We start from the raw sequence: 17,656 nt of genomic DNA on the forward strand, positions 1-17,656 counted from the left end.
CCTAAATTTCAGTCCTTCATTCTGGAAATATTAGCTATTCTGGCTTTTTATGTTTTGTAGTTGTTTTTTTTTTTCCAAAATACACTTTCATATATTTGACTGCTGATATTTACAGTATAGATAGACCTTCCACTAGCCCAAAACAGTAACAATGTGTTTTATTTAATTAATCTATTATTTTGTTGAGAGACAAAAGATTACTTTTGTGCTTCAAGCCGGGACACTGACTTATATGTGTGGCATATTATTACATTTCTCTCATTTCTTTCCCATGCAAGTAATTTATACAATTCTGTTTCCACATCTGTAAAAGGGAAATCTTATAACTTCCCCAGAATTCCCAAAGCTGTTAACAGGAGACACCAAATCAGCTATATGCATATAAAATTTTGAGATCTTATGGCAGAGTGTAACTCACAAGTGGTTTTAATATGGTCTTCCAATATACCAACAGTACTGGAACGGATAATTAGTACCTCCTGAATGGCATTTTAGTCCAGAAAGGACAGTTTTACAGATTTTGTCACCCTAAGTGAAGTGAAAAGTTACAGTTGGACCTTGTGATAATATGAGATGTGAGAGTTTCTGAGGAGCCTTTGGGCTTCGCAATCCCAAAGCCCAGCAGAAACCCTGTATCCCTGAGCTCTCCAGAGCAAATATGTAAAAAACAGAGGCCCTGCTGTTCCTGTGCTGCAGCACCTTGAAGAGAAGAGAAGCATTTCTGAAATCTTCAGTTGCAGCAGGTAAGAGAATTGTCTTTCCTGGAGCCCACAGAAAGAACCAAGTGTGAGAAACTATTATTCTCATGGACAGGCTGGAACTTTTAGCCAAACCCCACTGGTTTATGCCTGCTGGCACAGCATCCCAAACAAACTGTAAAAGCACTCAAAGTGATGAAATATGTAAAAAAATCAGTTCCTAGGTATCACTGAATGAAACAGGACATATATTAGGACTAAAAAACTACTCCAGTACATTTAATATCTTAAATTGATATGAGAAGTTTGCTTATTCCCATGGATCCCAGGCTGATTCCTGTAGTCATAGTTACACTGAAAGCAAAGCTTTTTATGCACCTAGCAGTTGTCCAGTTTTGGCACCAAGCTTTACAAAATAAATGCTCCACAATCCCTCAGTGCTACCTGACGCACTTCCACCACCAGACCATTCCAGCACACCTCCTTGCACAGACTTAGTGTCTTCTAGAAAAGAATGAGAGCATTTTAAAGTCAAATCTGAAAGCCATTTCAATGGCCAGACTGCTAATATTTTTTAGAGGACTAAGAATAAGTTTGTAAATCTAAATTGTAGACCCAGCAATTGCAGCAAAAAATAATCCTGTTCCACTTGGGACAAGGAGCTTACTTTCGTCATTTAAGTGAGAATAGAAGTAGTACCATCATATTCAAATTATTATCTATGTACTGAACCAGCCACAACTGTTAAACGCTAAACAATCTTGAAGAACATATGAACACATTTATAACAATTATATTCAGCATGCTGCAAATCTTAAAATGCTGTTCAGCACTGCAGAGATCTGATAGAAAAAATGTGCATTCCTCTTGAAATGGGTTCATAAAAACACTTAGCACCTATTTAGGGATCATAGGTATGTAGGATCATATACAGACTTCAGTATTGCCATCTCAAGTTTCTAAACTAGGACACTAAACCAGACTAATTCTGTACCTTTTGCAAAACCTTACCTTGTAAGGTAGGCTGTCAAATCATGCCTTGTCACAGTGCTTTTGCACAAGACAAATGATATTACAAGGTGTGAGGCAATGGGAGGCTCAGGATTGTGCAAGGTCATGGAAACTGAAGTCAGGTCTCCTGGCTGAATCATCAGGTCCCTGATTGAATCATCCTACCACCACTGTTGAAAGGATTTGTTTTATGAATGTGTTAGAGACGTGTCAGCAGATTTATTATTATCCCAAGAATATTGTGATTTTTTTAATAGTTACAGAGACAACTAGCTACATTCTTCTAAAAAATACTTTACTTCAGTAATTAAAATTAAATAAAAAGTTTTAATTTGGTCCAGAATCTACCTTTGAGGTATAGGAAGAAGTAATGCTCAGAAACTGAAGAAAGAAAAGCAGAAAGAGAGCGTTGAAAAGAGATTAGGAGATGGAAGGACAGAAAGAAGTGATGAAAGGTTGTGAAAAATCATGATAAAAAGGTTAAGAAGAGAAATAGTAGTTAGACACAAACCAAAACAAGCTGGTAAAAGATCCCTTCTCAAAACCAAACTAACAATATTAGGGAGAATCCACCATTCCATTGATAGCAATCTTCTGCTATGAAGGGACAACAACCTAGTGCATTACTCCCACAGATGGAAAAAATCTGTCTCTAGAACAAGCCCCAGAGAGGCCACTATCAAGTAGCTTCAGAGGTGAACTTAGCTAAATGTAAGAGATTCCAGTTTCCAGGAGAAAGAATCTTTCTCTGCCTGACAGAAACACATACTGTGTAAAAAAAAAAAGAAAAAAAAATCCTGTTATATCTTTTCATGAATTTTTGCTGACTGTGTTCAAATACATGGGTGCAAACTGCATTAGAAGGGTACAATTAAAATACATTTGTCACACAGGTCCTGGTTTTTCAGTAGAGGTTTGCTGCTGCGGCAGGTGGTCTTGGCTACTGAGAATCAAGGTTCGTTTCAGAATTAGAAACAGGTAAACAAAGTTACATTCATCCCCTCTAGTAAATGCCACAAAGAGAGTGAAATAAACAAAATCAATGGAATACTGAACTTCCACATTAGTTTAGAAGTCCTGTATAAAAGCTTGTGCCACGACAGCCTGACTGCAGCAGTTGACTGGTTTAAGCACCAGTTTTACTCCTGGCAGGGCAGGGGGCAGCAGCCCCGGGGATCCTCAGTGGGGCGAGCACGCTGCCAGCCCTGCAAAATGGCCATGGCAACAATTTAAACCCTGCTCATTTCCACTGTGATTCCATGCCAGCTCTGGGGAAAAAAAATCCTGCTGCGTGTCTGCTGCTGAGAGAGCCAGAGGAGGGTGTGTGGTCAGCACAAGTGAAGGGAAGTCGAACTGCTATAGTGAAGAGAAGGAGCATTTGACACATCAGTAGATTGGAAAATGCCAGCATAGCATGAAGCGTGGAAGCTGTGACTCATGCTGCCATTCCATCACTGGGGAAATGAGAAGGAAACACACAGGTCTCCAGGAGATGCAGAAGATCCATCAGCCAGCATGATGAATATGTTTCAAACACACTGTGCCATTATTTTTGGGCTGTCTGGGAATATGCCTAATGTATATTGTCCTTGCAGACCTCCTGAATGGTATTACTGATCTTTCTTCAAATACTGTTTAGGAGTTTTCACATAACCTCCTTAACATGGACCCATGGGTTTACTGTTCTTGTGGTTAGACTGAGTTAAGATGAAAGAGTTCCCAGTTTCCTCCCTTCTGCAACACAGAACCTTGATAGAGCCTCTAGGCACATTGTGATGTTCAGTAAATAATTAGACAAAAGTAATCTCAACACACAAGAAAATTGTAATTAATATAAACAGTCTACATTAATCACAGAAAACCCTCATTTTGCATATGCCAGTTCAGCAGAAACCTGACCCTGTTCTGTAGTCTTACCTGTACCCATTTCATCCAAGCATACTGGGCATACAATTCATACTCATTGAGTACCATAAGATGCTTGTTACTAATCCTTTACCACTTCCTCTTTACAACGAGCTTTTCTCTCTTTTCTCCTCATTCCTTTTGCAAAGATTCAGCTTTGCTAATGCAACCACGTCTTCCTTTCTGGTTTTATGTGCGACAGAATTCTCGCAGATTCAGTGACTTGCTATTCACTCTTCACATGGACACCTTCTCGTTTAGACACTATTCCATGTATTATGATTTGCCTCTTTCTCATACTTAATTCTGCAAGTTCCATATTGCAGGCTGGGTAATATTCTCATGAGAATGTATAGCCTTAAAAAAAAAGGTGTGCATGATCCTCATAAATACTGATCAGAAGGCTGTTGTAGCTCTTGATAGGACACAAGAAATTCTCAGCCATGCTGGAGGAAAGCCTTGTTCAGGTCTTGCTCAGGTCTGGAGACCTAGCACAGACAATTCTGGTTGATTAGCTGAGTTTGGTTTTCCCCTCAGTTGATATCTTAAGGATTTCAGGAGTACTTTCAGGCCAATGAGCACGTGGAGAGGCTGGACAAGGGAAACACGCAACTTACTTATGTCCTGCACAGCAAATCCACACACCCTCCAATTTTCTCTGGCATATGACTCAGATTTAAAATTGGGTATAAGATTTTAAACTTTAAATATTTAAAATAATGCACTTTGAAATGACAGTCTGGTCCAAATTTTGCAAAATTACCCTTATTTTCAGACATAGTAAATCAAAATCCCAGAGCTTTATACCCCTCTGGTGTAGAACACTGAGCGTTCCACTTAAGATTTCTCTGACCACCCAGTCCCTCAGCAGCACACTGAGGGCAGCTTCAGACATGCTTTCTGCTATGTGCTCTTGATTGACTATTCCTATTTCTCCAAGCAATGACCCCTGCTCATCATAATAGGAAATAAAACCTTGCTGAAAATACGATGCTTGGATTCCTTCTTGTCCCAGAATTACTGGGAGGGAAATGGATGTCTCTCAAGTGCAGAATCATATGCACAGTGGTCTCTTAACGCTTGCTCAGAGGTCTTTTCCATTTTCACATAAATCTTTTTTATGTTGTACTCCCACCAACTAGTAATTTTATTTTTGGCTTCACTACAGTAAACTTAATTTAACATTATGGCTTTTTGGTAGTTGTTGGTCTGCTTTTATGACTAATGAGTTTTAGACAGGAAATTCATAAAAACAGAACAAAAACATCTATAATAAGCATGCAGTAAAGACAGGTCTATTTTTCCTTAGAGTAATTGTATGCCTGAGCACAAAAGAATGAGAAAGTTGCACATTAGGCTACAAAATCACCATGGAAGGTCAATCACAAAAACTTTAATTGAGATCTCCAAGCATCAGATGAATGTCAGGATAGAATAATAACACAGAATGTCTGTTCAAGTGTGCAGCCATTCAGCCCACACACCCTCTACCTTGAGCAGTTATCCTACATACTACGGCAAACCCACACACTTCTCATGGCTGTCACTTGTAATGTTAGTCAGGTTTGTTGGCTTGTTTTTTTTTTTTTTTGTGGGTTGTTTTCTTTCCTTTTTTTAATGAAGTGCAGCTTTTAATCACAGTGTACTTCAGGTGATAGACTATAGAATATTTCTAGGTTCAAAGAGAGACAAAAAGTTTTAGAGGCAGCTTCAGACTGCGTGGTTCAATATTTTAGCAGGCATCGTGCAGAAAAGTGTTCAAAGATGAAGATGTATCTGATCAATGAAAGCTGGGGACTCCTTTCTAGCTCTGCATATACAAGAACAGGATGGAGATATGCTTAGAAAATGTTTGTAACATTCTGGAAACCAAACCAAACCCTTCTCTGTCACATTATGTAGAAAAATTCATAGTCTACTGGTTAAGAGGGAGGTTATACTCAATATATATATATATATAACTAACACTGCTACTACCTTTGACTTATTGGAAGAGTTACATAGAGTTACAATACAAAAATTACATAGGAGTTACACATTTTTTATGCAGTTCCCTTTACATGCAAAGGGTGAAAAAGCCCTGGTCTCTCAACCATAGCAGAAATCAGTCCAACTGGAAAGCTGTAGTTCCTAGCCTCCATTTATCCAGTAAATAGCTCAAATACTTCTCTAATAGCCAGATTCCTAGTGATTGTTCCATTCATGGTTTTAATTTTCAATTGTTCCATTCTCTGTTTCTCAAAGCTTTACCCTACTTTTTTCACGTATTCATACTCACACCCCATCAAACAGCATCCATCAAATCCTCCCCCTGCATGTTATGGTTTTGGTGGTGCTGGATGAACCTCTGCTGGGGACAGTGACTCCAGTTAGCAGCTCATTGAAAGCTCTGACTGTTTTAACCTATTGAGTTCCACTTGCATTTCTATCAAGCTTCCTGGTTGTCAACCAGGCAACTGCTCATCAGCTGTGTGTGAATAAAATCCAACTGCCCAAGACTGCCTCTCACAGCAATCTACCTACTAGCAAAGTATGGGTGGGCAAAAAAAAGAAACTGATTCCTGGGCATACTTCTGGTAGTATTTGGAAATTCTGAAGACAAACTGAACAGGCCTATACAGAATTCTCAAGCAAAATGATGTAGTCAGATCACATTAGTGCTCTGGTGGTGCATCACAAGAATAAAACTGAATGGTGACACTGCTTATAAGGAAAGAACACATCATGGTAGAGAACACAACACACATATTCCGTAATTTCACAGGGAAACCTTCCTAAAGTAACTACTCACCTTCTCAAAAGGAATATTCCTTAGTTTGCTGCTAATAAAGGTGTGAGATAATTCTGCTCTCTATGTTGGCAGATGTTCTGGAATGGTCTCTAAGGAAACTGATACTTCAGTAGAATTACTCTTTACAAGTAAATGTAGTCATACTGCATTTTGACAACTTCCACTACCAATTGTTCTGCTCTAAAAGACAAACGTCAAAATGATGTAGGACTGCATTTACCTGTAAGTGCTTACAAACATTGCTCAAGCCAGTTGCATCTCGGGAAATGCTTTTATAGCTGTGGCAAATACCCTTCTGTGATGTGTAATTCATACTATTTTAAATTATCAGGAGTTAAAATACTGCTTAAGATAGCCTATATCCTTAATACTATCTCAAGTGCTCTGCATTGTTTGTAAACACCTAAGCACGTTTGTCATCTTGCCTTTTAGTTTGGAAAAACATGCAGCCATTGGTTATTGTGACAGCTTTGAAATGCAAGTGTTCAAACCATTTAACTAATAAGTTGGTGTAAGCAAAATCAACATCTATTTTCTCTTAATATGAGGAGCCTGAATATAAACTGCTCAGCTACCTGTTTCTCAAAGGCATATAAATGGAAGGATGGATGCACCAGTTGCACTAGCATGAATTAAAATGAAAATATGCACTGAATGTGAGGGAAAAAAAATCATTATGTTCATTCAACTTCTCCTCAGCAACATTATATAAACAGAATTATGGCAAATATGTAATTTCTGCATCCACATCCAACAGCATATATGCCCTAAAAAAAAAAATTAAATATTTTGTTCATACTTTAGTTTAGTGAAACTGAATTCTGCTAACTTTTTTTTTTTTAAGTAGAAAGAATTTACTTTGTTCATCTGACTCCAGACTGACACTAGGGAAGTCATTATCCCATACTCCACAAACCATGTGCATCACTTCTAAATCACAATTACAATATTGTTTTGGAAAACAGAGAATATAAATCAAATTATTTCCCCCACACGGTACATTACGGGATTCCTGCACCATTCTATGGTACTGGCATACCATATTAAAAAGTGCTTCAAAAGGAGAAGTCAGCATCAGACAGCTTACACAGAACTCACCTTCATTACTCTACGACTTTCCAAAACCATATAACAGCTTCAGTATCTTTAGTTGCAGGTCTATATTACACTAAAACCAGAGAGAATGCAAAGCATAAATTATTGCATCCTTAGGAAGTGTGAACTAATTACAGTGTTACCTTGCCTATTACTCCATTGTTTCATAGCATTTAGGGGGATTCTCCGTGGTCATTTGCAGGTAGGTGAAAATGTTTTCTACTTGTGCAGCTGACTGACTGCAATCCAGCTCTGAATCACAAATAATAGAGCCACAGTTCACAAGTCCATCCCATGATTTCACCAGAAAGGCCCATTCAGAGCAATACACAAAGCCCTCTACAGCTCTATCCTCAGAGATCTGTCATCATTTCTTGTCAAAACTGGGGTTTATAGCTTGAGTCCCGTGGTAACCGCAGCAACACAATTTCTTCATCAGAGTTCTGCTGCTTTCAGCCAGAAAAAGGTACAGACTGAATGAATTTAGCTTAACTGTCAAAAGATTGTCTAGCCATGACTTTGATACAACTCCTTCCTGATTCTTTATTTAGACCTATGAGCAGTACTCATCACAGTTTTTTCATAGAAGCATAAGAGAAAAAAGGAATGTGCCACTTTTTGCATGGATTTAGTGAGTTTTATAAATTATTTCCATACTTCCTCCAGCTACTTCACAGCCCCCACCATTCCTGTATTTTACCTTATAATTTTGGGAGTTTTTTTCCTTTCATACAATCCCTTTTCCATACTGCACTATGTGAAAAGGATGCTGTAGTACTTTTTGCATCTGCTCATGTACTTCTTCATCAACCGCATTATAATTCTGTTGAATTTCAACACCTTAAACAGTGGAGTAGGGAAGATAATGAGGATCACCTTTTTTTCTTTTCAATACATCTTAAGAAAAAACAAACTATAGAGTAATTGATGGGGACTGAAAACTTCCAATACACTTTCACATTTGCTGTATAAAGTTCACTTCTTAAGTCCACTGCTCTGTATGATATAACTGCAGCTCACAGAAGGGAGACAAGTCGACTGACATGTAGGTAACTCCAGGAGCTGTTATACCAGCAGATAGGAACTGAAGGAATAATGTCAATCCAAGACCTACACTGGAGTCATCTAGCAGATATTGAATTTAATTGCACTCCCAAACAAACAAACAAAAAATGTCCCGTCTTATGTTGGTTTAGCAAGGATGGAGTTAATTTTCTCACTGGCAAGTGCTCCAGCCACACCACCCAAGTCAAAGAAGGCAAAGGTGGGGACTGGGAGAACGAAGAACTTGCCATGGTAGGAGAAGATCGGGTTTGAGACCATCTAAGGAACTTGAAGGTACACAAGTCCATGGGACCTGATGAGATGCATCCCCAGGTCCTGAGGGAACTGACAGATGAAGTGAGAGAGTGGCAGTGTGGTACTCAGTTGCCAGGACCCATCTCTTGTATGTCTTTGTAGGAAGCCACAGTTAGACTCTGTTCAGACCCAAAATAGTTACAAAGACACTTGCAGGAACTTCACAAGACAATTCAACCTTATTCTCATAAGGACAAAGAACTATGATTTTAACAGTAGTAACTGCCTGGAGGTACCTGCATTTCTCCTCTGATTTAGAGGAGGAGAGTTTGACCAGATACCTATATTGCACAGAGCTAAGATCAGGTGTGGTTAATGCTCTGATGACCTTGAGGTGGAAATGATGAGCATTAAATGAGCAATATCAGTTCTTCCTCAGATGAGGACTACAATGGGTAAATGGAATGAAATCATAGAACAATGTTTAACATGCAAAGTATTAAAAAATCCCATCAATGTCTTATCTTTGCTTTCATGCATATTCCCAGTCCCTAAATGCTAAGCGGGATTACTTATGCTTTAAATTTAAAGTGCATGCTCAGTTCCAGTATGCACAGTCAGCAACCCAGTTCCTCTTTTCAGCACATTTCAAAAGATGTGAACTGTTGAAGAAAACCCACACCATAATGATCTGAAGGCTGGTAACATCAGGAATGAGTGAAAACCTGAGACTTCTGCACGGCTTAGAAAAGGGAGTCAGAACTCTGAATAGTCTATTCCACCCCAGTGCAACTGTGCTGAAATGAAAGGATAGGGATGTTCTTCCAACATTCTAAATAACTTTGGTGAGGTCAGCTGTTGTCTTTGTGTCCTAATTAATTGCCTAGTACCTAAATTTCCCATTATAATTGACAAAACTCTTACAGCATGACGACTTCCCTCTTACCTTTCTTATGTGACTGCAACACCTCCAAGACCAGCCTGAAGCTGTCGGCTAAAGCAGTAACTCCTGTGTTTTCATCATTTTTGTACCATGTATGCATGAATGTATGTATATTTGCATGTATAAATATATCTCCCTCTGGCATAATTGACAGGCCCTAGAAATCCTCTCTGCTCTGCTGTTTTTGTTGTTTGTATGCTACTGAACAACATCTTTGGCGAAGCAAATCTCAGAATAAAAATAGCACATCTAATGAATCGAAGGGACTTTCTGTCAGATGGATTTCAATATGATACTAGTTTACTAAGCAGGGTTTGTATTACTAGGAAGTTCAACTTGTGAAACTGAGTAGAATATAGATTTTTCTAAGATAGGGTTAAACATGAGTTTTAGTGTAAACACTGGTGTGTCCTTCAGGTTTGAAGTTTAGCAATGATCTTACTGCTGTTTATTTTGTCAGGCAACTGGCACAACCACACTGTCACTGATCCCTTGTTCTTGGGCAGGCTTTGATATTGTAGCTACTTGAGCCAGTAAAAATCTTCCACAGGGCTCTCATCCAGCTCATCCTTTTAGTCTTTATTCAAGAAACTGAGATGCGTAAAGATTTTGGTTTTATTCTTTTGAACTTGAAACCATCAGTAGCTTGTATGTCTAAGATATACAGTCTGAAGAAACTTTGTGCTTGGTGGTAGTTCCACTTTAAGAAACAAAACAAAAAATTCTGGCTTTGTAGCAGATTAAAAATATATCACTGAGCTCAGACACAGCATAGTTTAGGCACAAAAACTCCAGTGACAATTTCAAGAGAAATAAAATATGTACTTAATCATTCAGGCAGTCTCACTGAGTTCCACTGATTTTTGATTAAGCAAAACAGACAGACAAATACAACTAACATTGTCCTTCCAAGCAGTGGCCACTGCCTGAAATCAGTCCTTCCTATTAACACTGGAGTTAATAGGCCCTTATCAAGAGAAAATCCTTATTTCATGGAAGACCTACTGTGCTTGTGTTATTCACATCATATTTCACAATTCTTGCTGTTTAAATCAGGGGCATTTTGCCAACATAGAAGGGTTGTTATTGTGGGTTTTTTTCTCATAATCACACTTCCTGTTGCTTCTAATATAACATCCATTTTAAATACACTCAATGGGTCAATTTTGCTCTCACTTATAAAGTCCACTCAATCTTCCATGAAAGGCTGTTTGGCTTGGTAATGATGCAGGAACATTTTTTAAGAAAGAGATTCAGGGAGAGGGTTTTGTTGTTTTTTTGGTTGGTTTGTTGTTTTTTTTTTTTAATTAAAGGTATTACATAGGATAAACAAGATTCTCAATGACAGCCTGCCCAATCCCTGTATTTTATATTAAGGAACATGCAAAGAACCTTATGCATAAAGGATGAAGAAGCTGAATGTTAGTCCCAGAATCTGCTGGGATGTGTGAAAATTGACAGAATTTCCTTTTTCATTTCCATGGAAAACTCCACAAAAGTTTGACTATCAGGAGTCAGTGCCCTCAAAAGTTTTCAGTGATCATCAAGGCACTTTTTTCTTTCTATATTACTCAGGTAAAATAAATATCTCCCTTCCATATGTCAAAAATGCACCTAAGGTGATCTGCAAGGTGAAAACCACTCCCCTAAATTTTGAAACCTGTAAAACACACTTTACACAGTTGCAGAATCTCATCTGCACTACAAAAAGACATTTTTTTGCCACATACCTTTTTTTTGTTGGTGGGACAAATGTAGAAATTGTCAATAACAGTGGCAATCCCAGGCTGTAGATTCAACTTTGTGTATAATGTCCCAAAATCTGAAGACCTGAAAGAAATCAAACATCTGTAAGTGCTCTCTTCTAAAGGGTTCAGCATCGAAACTCTGCAAAAAAAGTCCCACTTTGTGGCACTAACTACCCATTTTCAGTGTTTCTAAGCAATCCCTTTGTTCTTTTCAGTGCTCATTAGTTACTTAAAGAAATCTGCCACTACTAAGTATATTATTCTAGGTTTGAAAGAAACATGGCTAGTTCTGTCTGTATTTTGCAGTTCTGTGCAGTGCAAGGGTTTGGTTTTTTTCTGTGCAGTGACAGAAGCCCAAAATGTACACCTTTCCATCACCACCCACAGAGTGGGAAAAAAGAGCTATGAAGAGCACAGGCTCATTGGCAAGTACTAACAGCACCTCCTCAGCTATGCAGAAAAAGAAGAGCTGACTTCAGAGCTTGCTGTTGCGTAAGAGAAGAATCTGGCCTGAGATCTGGAAGACTCAAATTGGACCTCTACCAGAATCAGTACTTGATAAAGGTATCCATCTACTCCTCCAGCTCTTTTTTTAGAGGATCACTGAATTTTGAAGGAATAAAATCAAAGTCGGTGCTTGGCCATCAGTATGTCACACACACACACACACACACACACATCTATGAGTATTTCAAATGTGAGCACTCTGATGAATTTGTTTCATACTCCTGAAAAATCTGCAGTGAAAAATGGCATCAGTGCTACTTATTTGTATTGCCAATGTCCATTATAAAAAGAACAGACAAGTAAAATGTTAGTATAAGAAAATGTCGGTGGAATTCAAAGGAAGTCACATTCGAATTTAAATCTCTTTGGATGAAACCTTGCTTGTTCTATTTAGGATCAAATTGTATCATGCACTTTTTTCCTATTTAAAGTTATTCATTTTGCATTTGGAAAGGGGCTCATATGTGTAAGGCACTTCACCAAGAAGCACTCCCTAGGGCAGAGAGCTGGTGTGAGGACTTCCACCCACTCTATAGCCCTTTCTTTCGACTATCTCCTTTACAAACAGGGCTGAAGCTACCTGCCCAGTACCTCAGCAGAATTCAAACAACTGGGAACATGCAACAGCTCTCATGTCCAAGAGAAGGAAGAGGAGACCTCTGTCCCTCCCAGTGTGACACTGAGGATTGCCTGTGCAGTGATTTCTGCCCTGTAAGCCCCAATTCTACCACATTCATTACTCTGAGGTGGGCTCTCCTTGCCCAGGGGAGTCACTGCTGAAGTTTGTGGGAACGTGACTGAATACAAGGAGAGAGAAAAATGACAAACCAAATCCCTGACCAAGTGTGTACACCTTGACAGGTAGCCCACTGCCTGAGGTATCCTCCAAGGCATGCAAGGCAGATTAGTCCCTGAGGGGCTGGTGCCTGCACGAGGCTGCCGTGACAGCCCACCTGTGTCCCAGTCACACCAATGATGTCACCTAAGTCAAAGGGCACGTTGTACGAAGGCAGAGGTGTCTGTTGTGCTTTCACACATCCAGCTTTCCTCATGGGACAAGAACTTTCAGCTGCTGTCATGGAGCAGCTTTCTGTGTCTTTGGCATCACTAAGCATAGTGGATGGCAGAGGATGATATGCCAGGATCAGGTCCTAAGAGATACCAAGTAAAGAAGAGTTTATGTCTACCTTGTTTTTCTTCCTTCTCTAGCAGTCAAAAAACCCAACTGCTCACACACAGAACACACTCAGAGCCCAAAGCTGAGAGTTTAACCATTTCATAGTGATCTCTGAATGGATTTGATCTGGTTTCCCCCTTACCCCTCAGTGTTGCTTCACCTGCAGACATACAGCAATGCATTACAGAAGTTAATGGAATCGTTACCACTCAGTTTTGACAAATAATTATGTAAAAATCTGATACATACAACTGCAGTGTACTAGGTGCTCAGCCCAGAACTAATTAAAATCCTAAGGGGAATAGGAGGTACAGTGCTAAACTTAATTTGCCAGCAGTGTTTGAAGAAAAGAAATTAAAGCAAAGACTAAAATACTAACTTCAGCCAAGTGTAATGAAATCATACAGAGCAAGTATGTATGATGGAAACATAACCTGGTCTATTCTCTTTGAGGAAAGAATATCAGGTCAGTGGCTTGCCCAGTAATAACATCCTGAAATAATTCTCTGAACCTTAAAGATGATTCAATTTACTTGGAAGAGGCAGTTCCAGGATTAATACAATGGGACCACTGGAAAGTGACACCGCAGGAGGGATGGTGGCAGCAACTGTATCAAGGTACGAAAAGAATATGGGCAGGAAGCCCAAAGAGGATAAGCCATTTCCAAGACAAAAATTTCCAGTCTAAAACTTCCTCTTCTAATTCTTGTGACTTTTAAAAAGTACTGCAAGAAAGGAATGAGGTTTAAAAACAATAAGAGTGCACTACGGTTACTATGGTATTTTCAGACAAAGGCAGAAAAACTATATAGTCAAAAATCTTTTATTTTCATCTACAAATTAGCAATCTCAGGGGGGGAAAAACCCCCATCCAGTTCAAACCTGAGACAACAGGTTAACACATCTCCCTAAAAGTACACCACGTCTAAGCATAAAGACCCAGACTGGAAGCAGATCTGCAGATAGGATTAGGGAGGATGAATTCTGGGATCTCAGTGCACGCCTATTTCAATATATTACAAAATGTGCTTTGTACCAAATGAAGGAGGGGACAAGTCCTATGGTCTTCCAGTCATAAAGAGATTTTTTTGTCAGAAACCAAACTTGTGCTGTGTCAAAAGTGTTAAGGAGATGGAAAAAAACAAAACACATAAGCAAGTGATATAGAGGCTGTCCCCTCCTGCTGGGTATCCACCTGTGCACTACAGGCTACAGATTACAAGGATGTGTCCTTGTAGAGCAGAACTCAGTGGAGAATTCCCAGGAAACACATCTTCCAGTATTCAGGTGATGGGTGACAGAACCATCAGATGGTGGAATGGCATGATTCCTCATGTACTGATGCAGACGTCACACAACCTGAGCCTGGCAGAGCCTGTGGTTGGGTGACAGTTTCTTTGAAAGTGTGTACATCTGCTGAAATCCGTGCCATTCTTTTTTTTTTCTTTAAGGAAAAATCAGTTGTCACTGTAAGAACAGCATGTTCAAATAACAATCCTCAAAATCATACAGTGATATTGCAGCACAGACGTACTTAGGTATTTTTAGCTTGTTTTAATACTGTGAGATCAAAAAACAGGAAAACTTCCAAGTGGTACAAATATATACCCTCATGAAATAAAACTCTCAAAGTCCCTAAGCTCTGAGTAAATTTGGGTCTCATCCTTAAAAATGTAACTTTTTAATATTTGAGCTAAAATAAATCTATGCTTAACAGAAGTTGGAACTGTATCTAAACACGGATCTGGACATCTTCCAACAGAAATATTGAAAAAGAAGAAGAAATTCAACAGATACGAAAAGAGACATAAACCAAATGTTTGGCTGTCTAAACTTCACTGTCATTATACAGTTCTCCACTGCTGACTCACACCTATGATTCAGTATTGCTCATTGTTAGTTGTTTTTTCCAGCTTATATTTACAAGTAGATATTAATACATAAGGAACACTAAAATGAATACAGTAGGATGTTAATGAAGATTCTTGGAGATGAAAGTTTCATTCACAAGTCAAATTTCATACTCAAAGAAAACACCAACTGCAAAAAATGCTTTCTCCTCTTTTTTTTCCCAACTGAAGAGACACACTAGAAAGAGAATGGCTTGAATGTTCAACATGCATGTTCACCAAATTTCCTCTACCTTCTCTTTTTGAAGATTAACTCAAGTTCCATTCTAGTAAAATGAACCAAACTGTACGAGCCCCATTAGTTTAAAATCCTGGAAGACAACAATGAAGAGATTTCAAATGACTCATGGATTACTTAACCAGCGAAACAAAAAGAAAGTCTTTGAAAAAAAGTACAAAAGATCTGCTGGTTTAGATCATTGGTAAGTTGTTGAAAAAAAAGATTCATTGAGATGCATGTTACAGAATCAAGGAAGAGTGGACCTGTGCATAAAACTCACTGGACTGCTTCCCACTTAATTTTCTCCAGACTGTATTGCAAATGTTGTCTTCTCGCCTTCCCCTCCTTTCTGTCGACAGAACAGTCCAGGATTTACAGCATGAACTTTAAAATGCAGGAGAAATTATTTTAGGTTCTTGCTCTATAACAGACTTACATCTAACAGTAGGATCTCCTTTGTGCTCTAGTCCCTTACCTGAAAAACAGACACAACACCACTTACTATACCTCAAATACCTGTAAGGAGCACAAGTCCTGTGAGGAGTGGCTGAGGGAGCTGGGGTTGTTTAGCCTGGAGGAGGCTCAGGGGAGACCTCATCACTCTCTACAACTCCCTGAAAGGAGGTTGTAGCCAGATGGGCATCGGTCTCTTCTCCTAGGCAATCAGCAGTAGGACAAGAGGGCACAGGCTTAAGCTCTGCCAGGGGAGGTTTAGGTTGACATTAGGAAGAAATTCTTTACAGAGAGAGTAATCAGACATTGGAAAGGGCTGCCCAGGGAGGTGGTGGATTCACCATCTCTGGAGGTGTTTAAGAAGAGACTGGATGTGGCACTGAGTGCCATGATCTAGTTGACAAAGTGGTATTGGGTCATAGGTTGGACTTGATCTCAGAGGTCTTTTCCAACCTGGTTGATTCTGTGATTCTGTGGGACAGCAGAGCAGTGAAGAACTGGCTTATGGAGGATCTAAAACAGATACATCAGAAGTTCCACCAACAAATGCCAGGACAAACCTACTGAAAGGAAAGTAGCCAGAGGAATATCATTAAAGAAGTTGAACGCTAACATATCTTTTTCACTTAAACAGCACAGAAGACTTCAAGGGCTCTTACATGTCCAATGTGGAAATTGCAGAGACTTTGGTTAGCCTCATAAAATCCCATCAAACAGCAACAAAAACCCTCCAAAACCCCAAAGCCTTTCTTCAGAGTACAAACACGTTGTAACATTGGATTCCAATACTTGACTCATATGTTGAGGAATTCATGCAGATGAAAGCTTCTTCAAAGGCTGTAGAAGAGTAGGGCTCCCAGCAATCCAATTAACACCCAGCAATCCAATTAACAGATTACTCCTCAGCTATCAGCTTTGCTGGAGTACTTTCTGGAAATACCTCTCTCCACATTCCAGAAAAGTTGAGCCTTTTGGAAGTTACATATTTTTCATCTCAAAAACAGAAATATAGAAATGCTTCTTCCTTAATCCACTTTTACACTAAAGAATCAATGGCGTTGGCAAGAGGTAACAAATAAATAGTTTAGTAACTTCACATTTAGTCAATACAGATTTTACCTTCTTGTTCCAAAAGCACCACAAAGGTGAACGTGTCATGTTTTCACTAACAATCCATTATTGATAACATAAGTTGATCACATCTCTGATAGCATATATACTTTCAAGAGCTGTGGATAATCATAACAGCCATTTTAGCTGAAGTGACCCACTCTGTAATGCTCTGCTGTGTACAGAACATGGTGCAACTTTGCGTTTCTACAGCTATAGAGACTCCTTACAATTTTTATAGTTATTAATATCCATTTATATTTGATTGTAAAATGCTGACTTTAAAAATTCCACATGAAGAAAACCAAATGAAACCAAAAAACTGCATTTATATTCAGTGAGAACTCTAAGAGGATCATAAACATCACAAATACTGGAACCGGACTTTTATTCAATGCATTAAACATATCCAATTCAACTGGCCAGACTGGGAGGGAAAACCAGTCCTCTGTAGCCAATAACAAAAGTAAGGATTACCATGCCAGGTGACTTTAGAGAGTCAGATCCTTCCTCAGGAACTATGGTTCCTAACTTCCCAGCGACAAACTAAGGCACAACCTTATTTTGCAATGCAGTTAAACCTCAGAGTAAATGGCCAGTCTCTTCGCGAACGAAGAACTGGGGAAGGTTTTTACACCTTCCAGCCTGCGCATTGGATTTTTTAGGTGAGACACAGTGTGCGCGGAACTGAGCCCACCCTTTAATCCTGAGGTTCATCTGCCGGGGCCAAGCACGCTTGGACGGTGGCAGCGAGGTCCTCAGGACGTAGATGGATTGCCTTACAGGGCT

The 17,656-nt window shown here is 39.2% G+C and overlaps 1 protein-coding gene across 1 annotated transcript in view; it reads right to left on the reverse strand.

Moving 5' to 3' along the window:
* Window positions 1–13,112, reverse strand: part of SORCS2 (sortilin related VPS10 domain containing receptor 2) — a 241,126-nt gene extending 228,014 nt beyond the window's left edge. The window contains exons 1-3 of the mRNA XM_027892263.1: window positions 12,838–13,112; window positions 11,473–11,572; window positions 6,406–6,408 (exon numbers count right to left, since the gene is read on the reverse strand). Coding sequence (XP_027748064.1) covers window positions 6,406–6,408; window positions 11,473–11,572; window positions 12,838–13,112 — 378 coding nt within the window. The remainder of the gene's footprint in view (window positions 1–6,405; window positions 6,409–11,472; window positions 11,573–12,837) is intronic.
* Between the last annotated feature and the right edge of the window lie 4,544 nt (window positions 13,113–17,656).

The sequence above is a fragment of the Empidonax traillii genome, unplaced genomic scaffold, assembly GCF_003031625.1.
Source record: "Empidonax traillii isolate 1590-97213 ecotype Southwest subspecies unplaced genomic scaffold, ASM303162v1 scaffold343:size799674, whole genome shotgun sequence".
In the NCBI taxonomy this organism is placed as follows: Eukaryota; Metazoa; Chordata; class Aves; order Passeriformes; family Tyrannidae; genus Empidonax; species Empidonax traillii.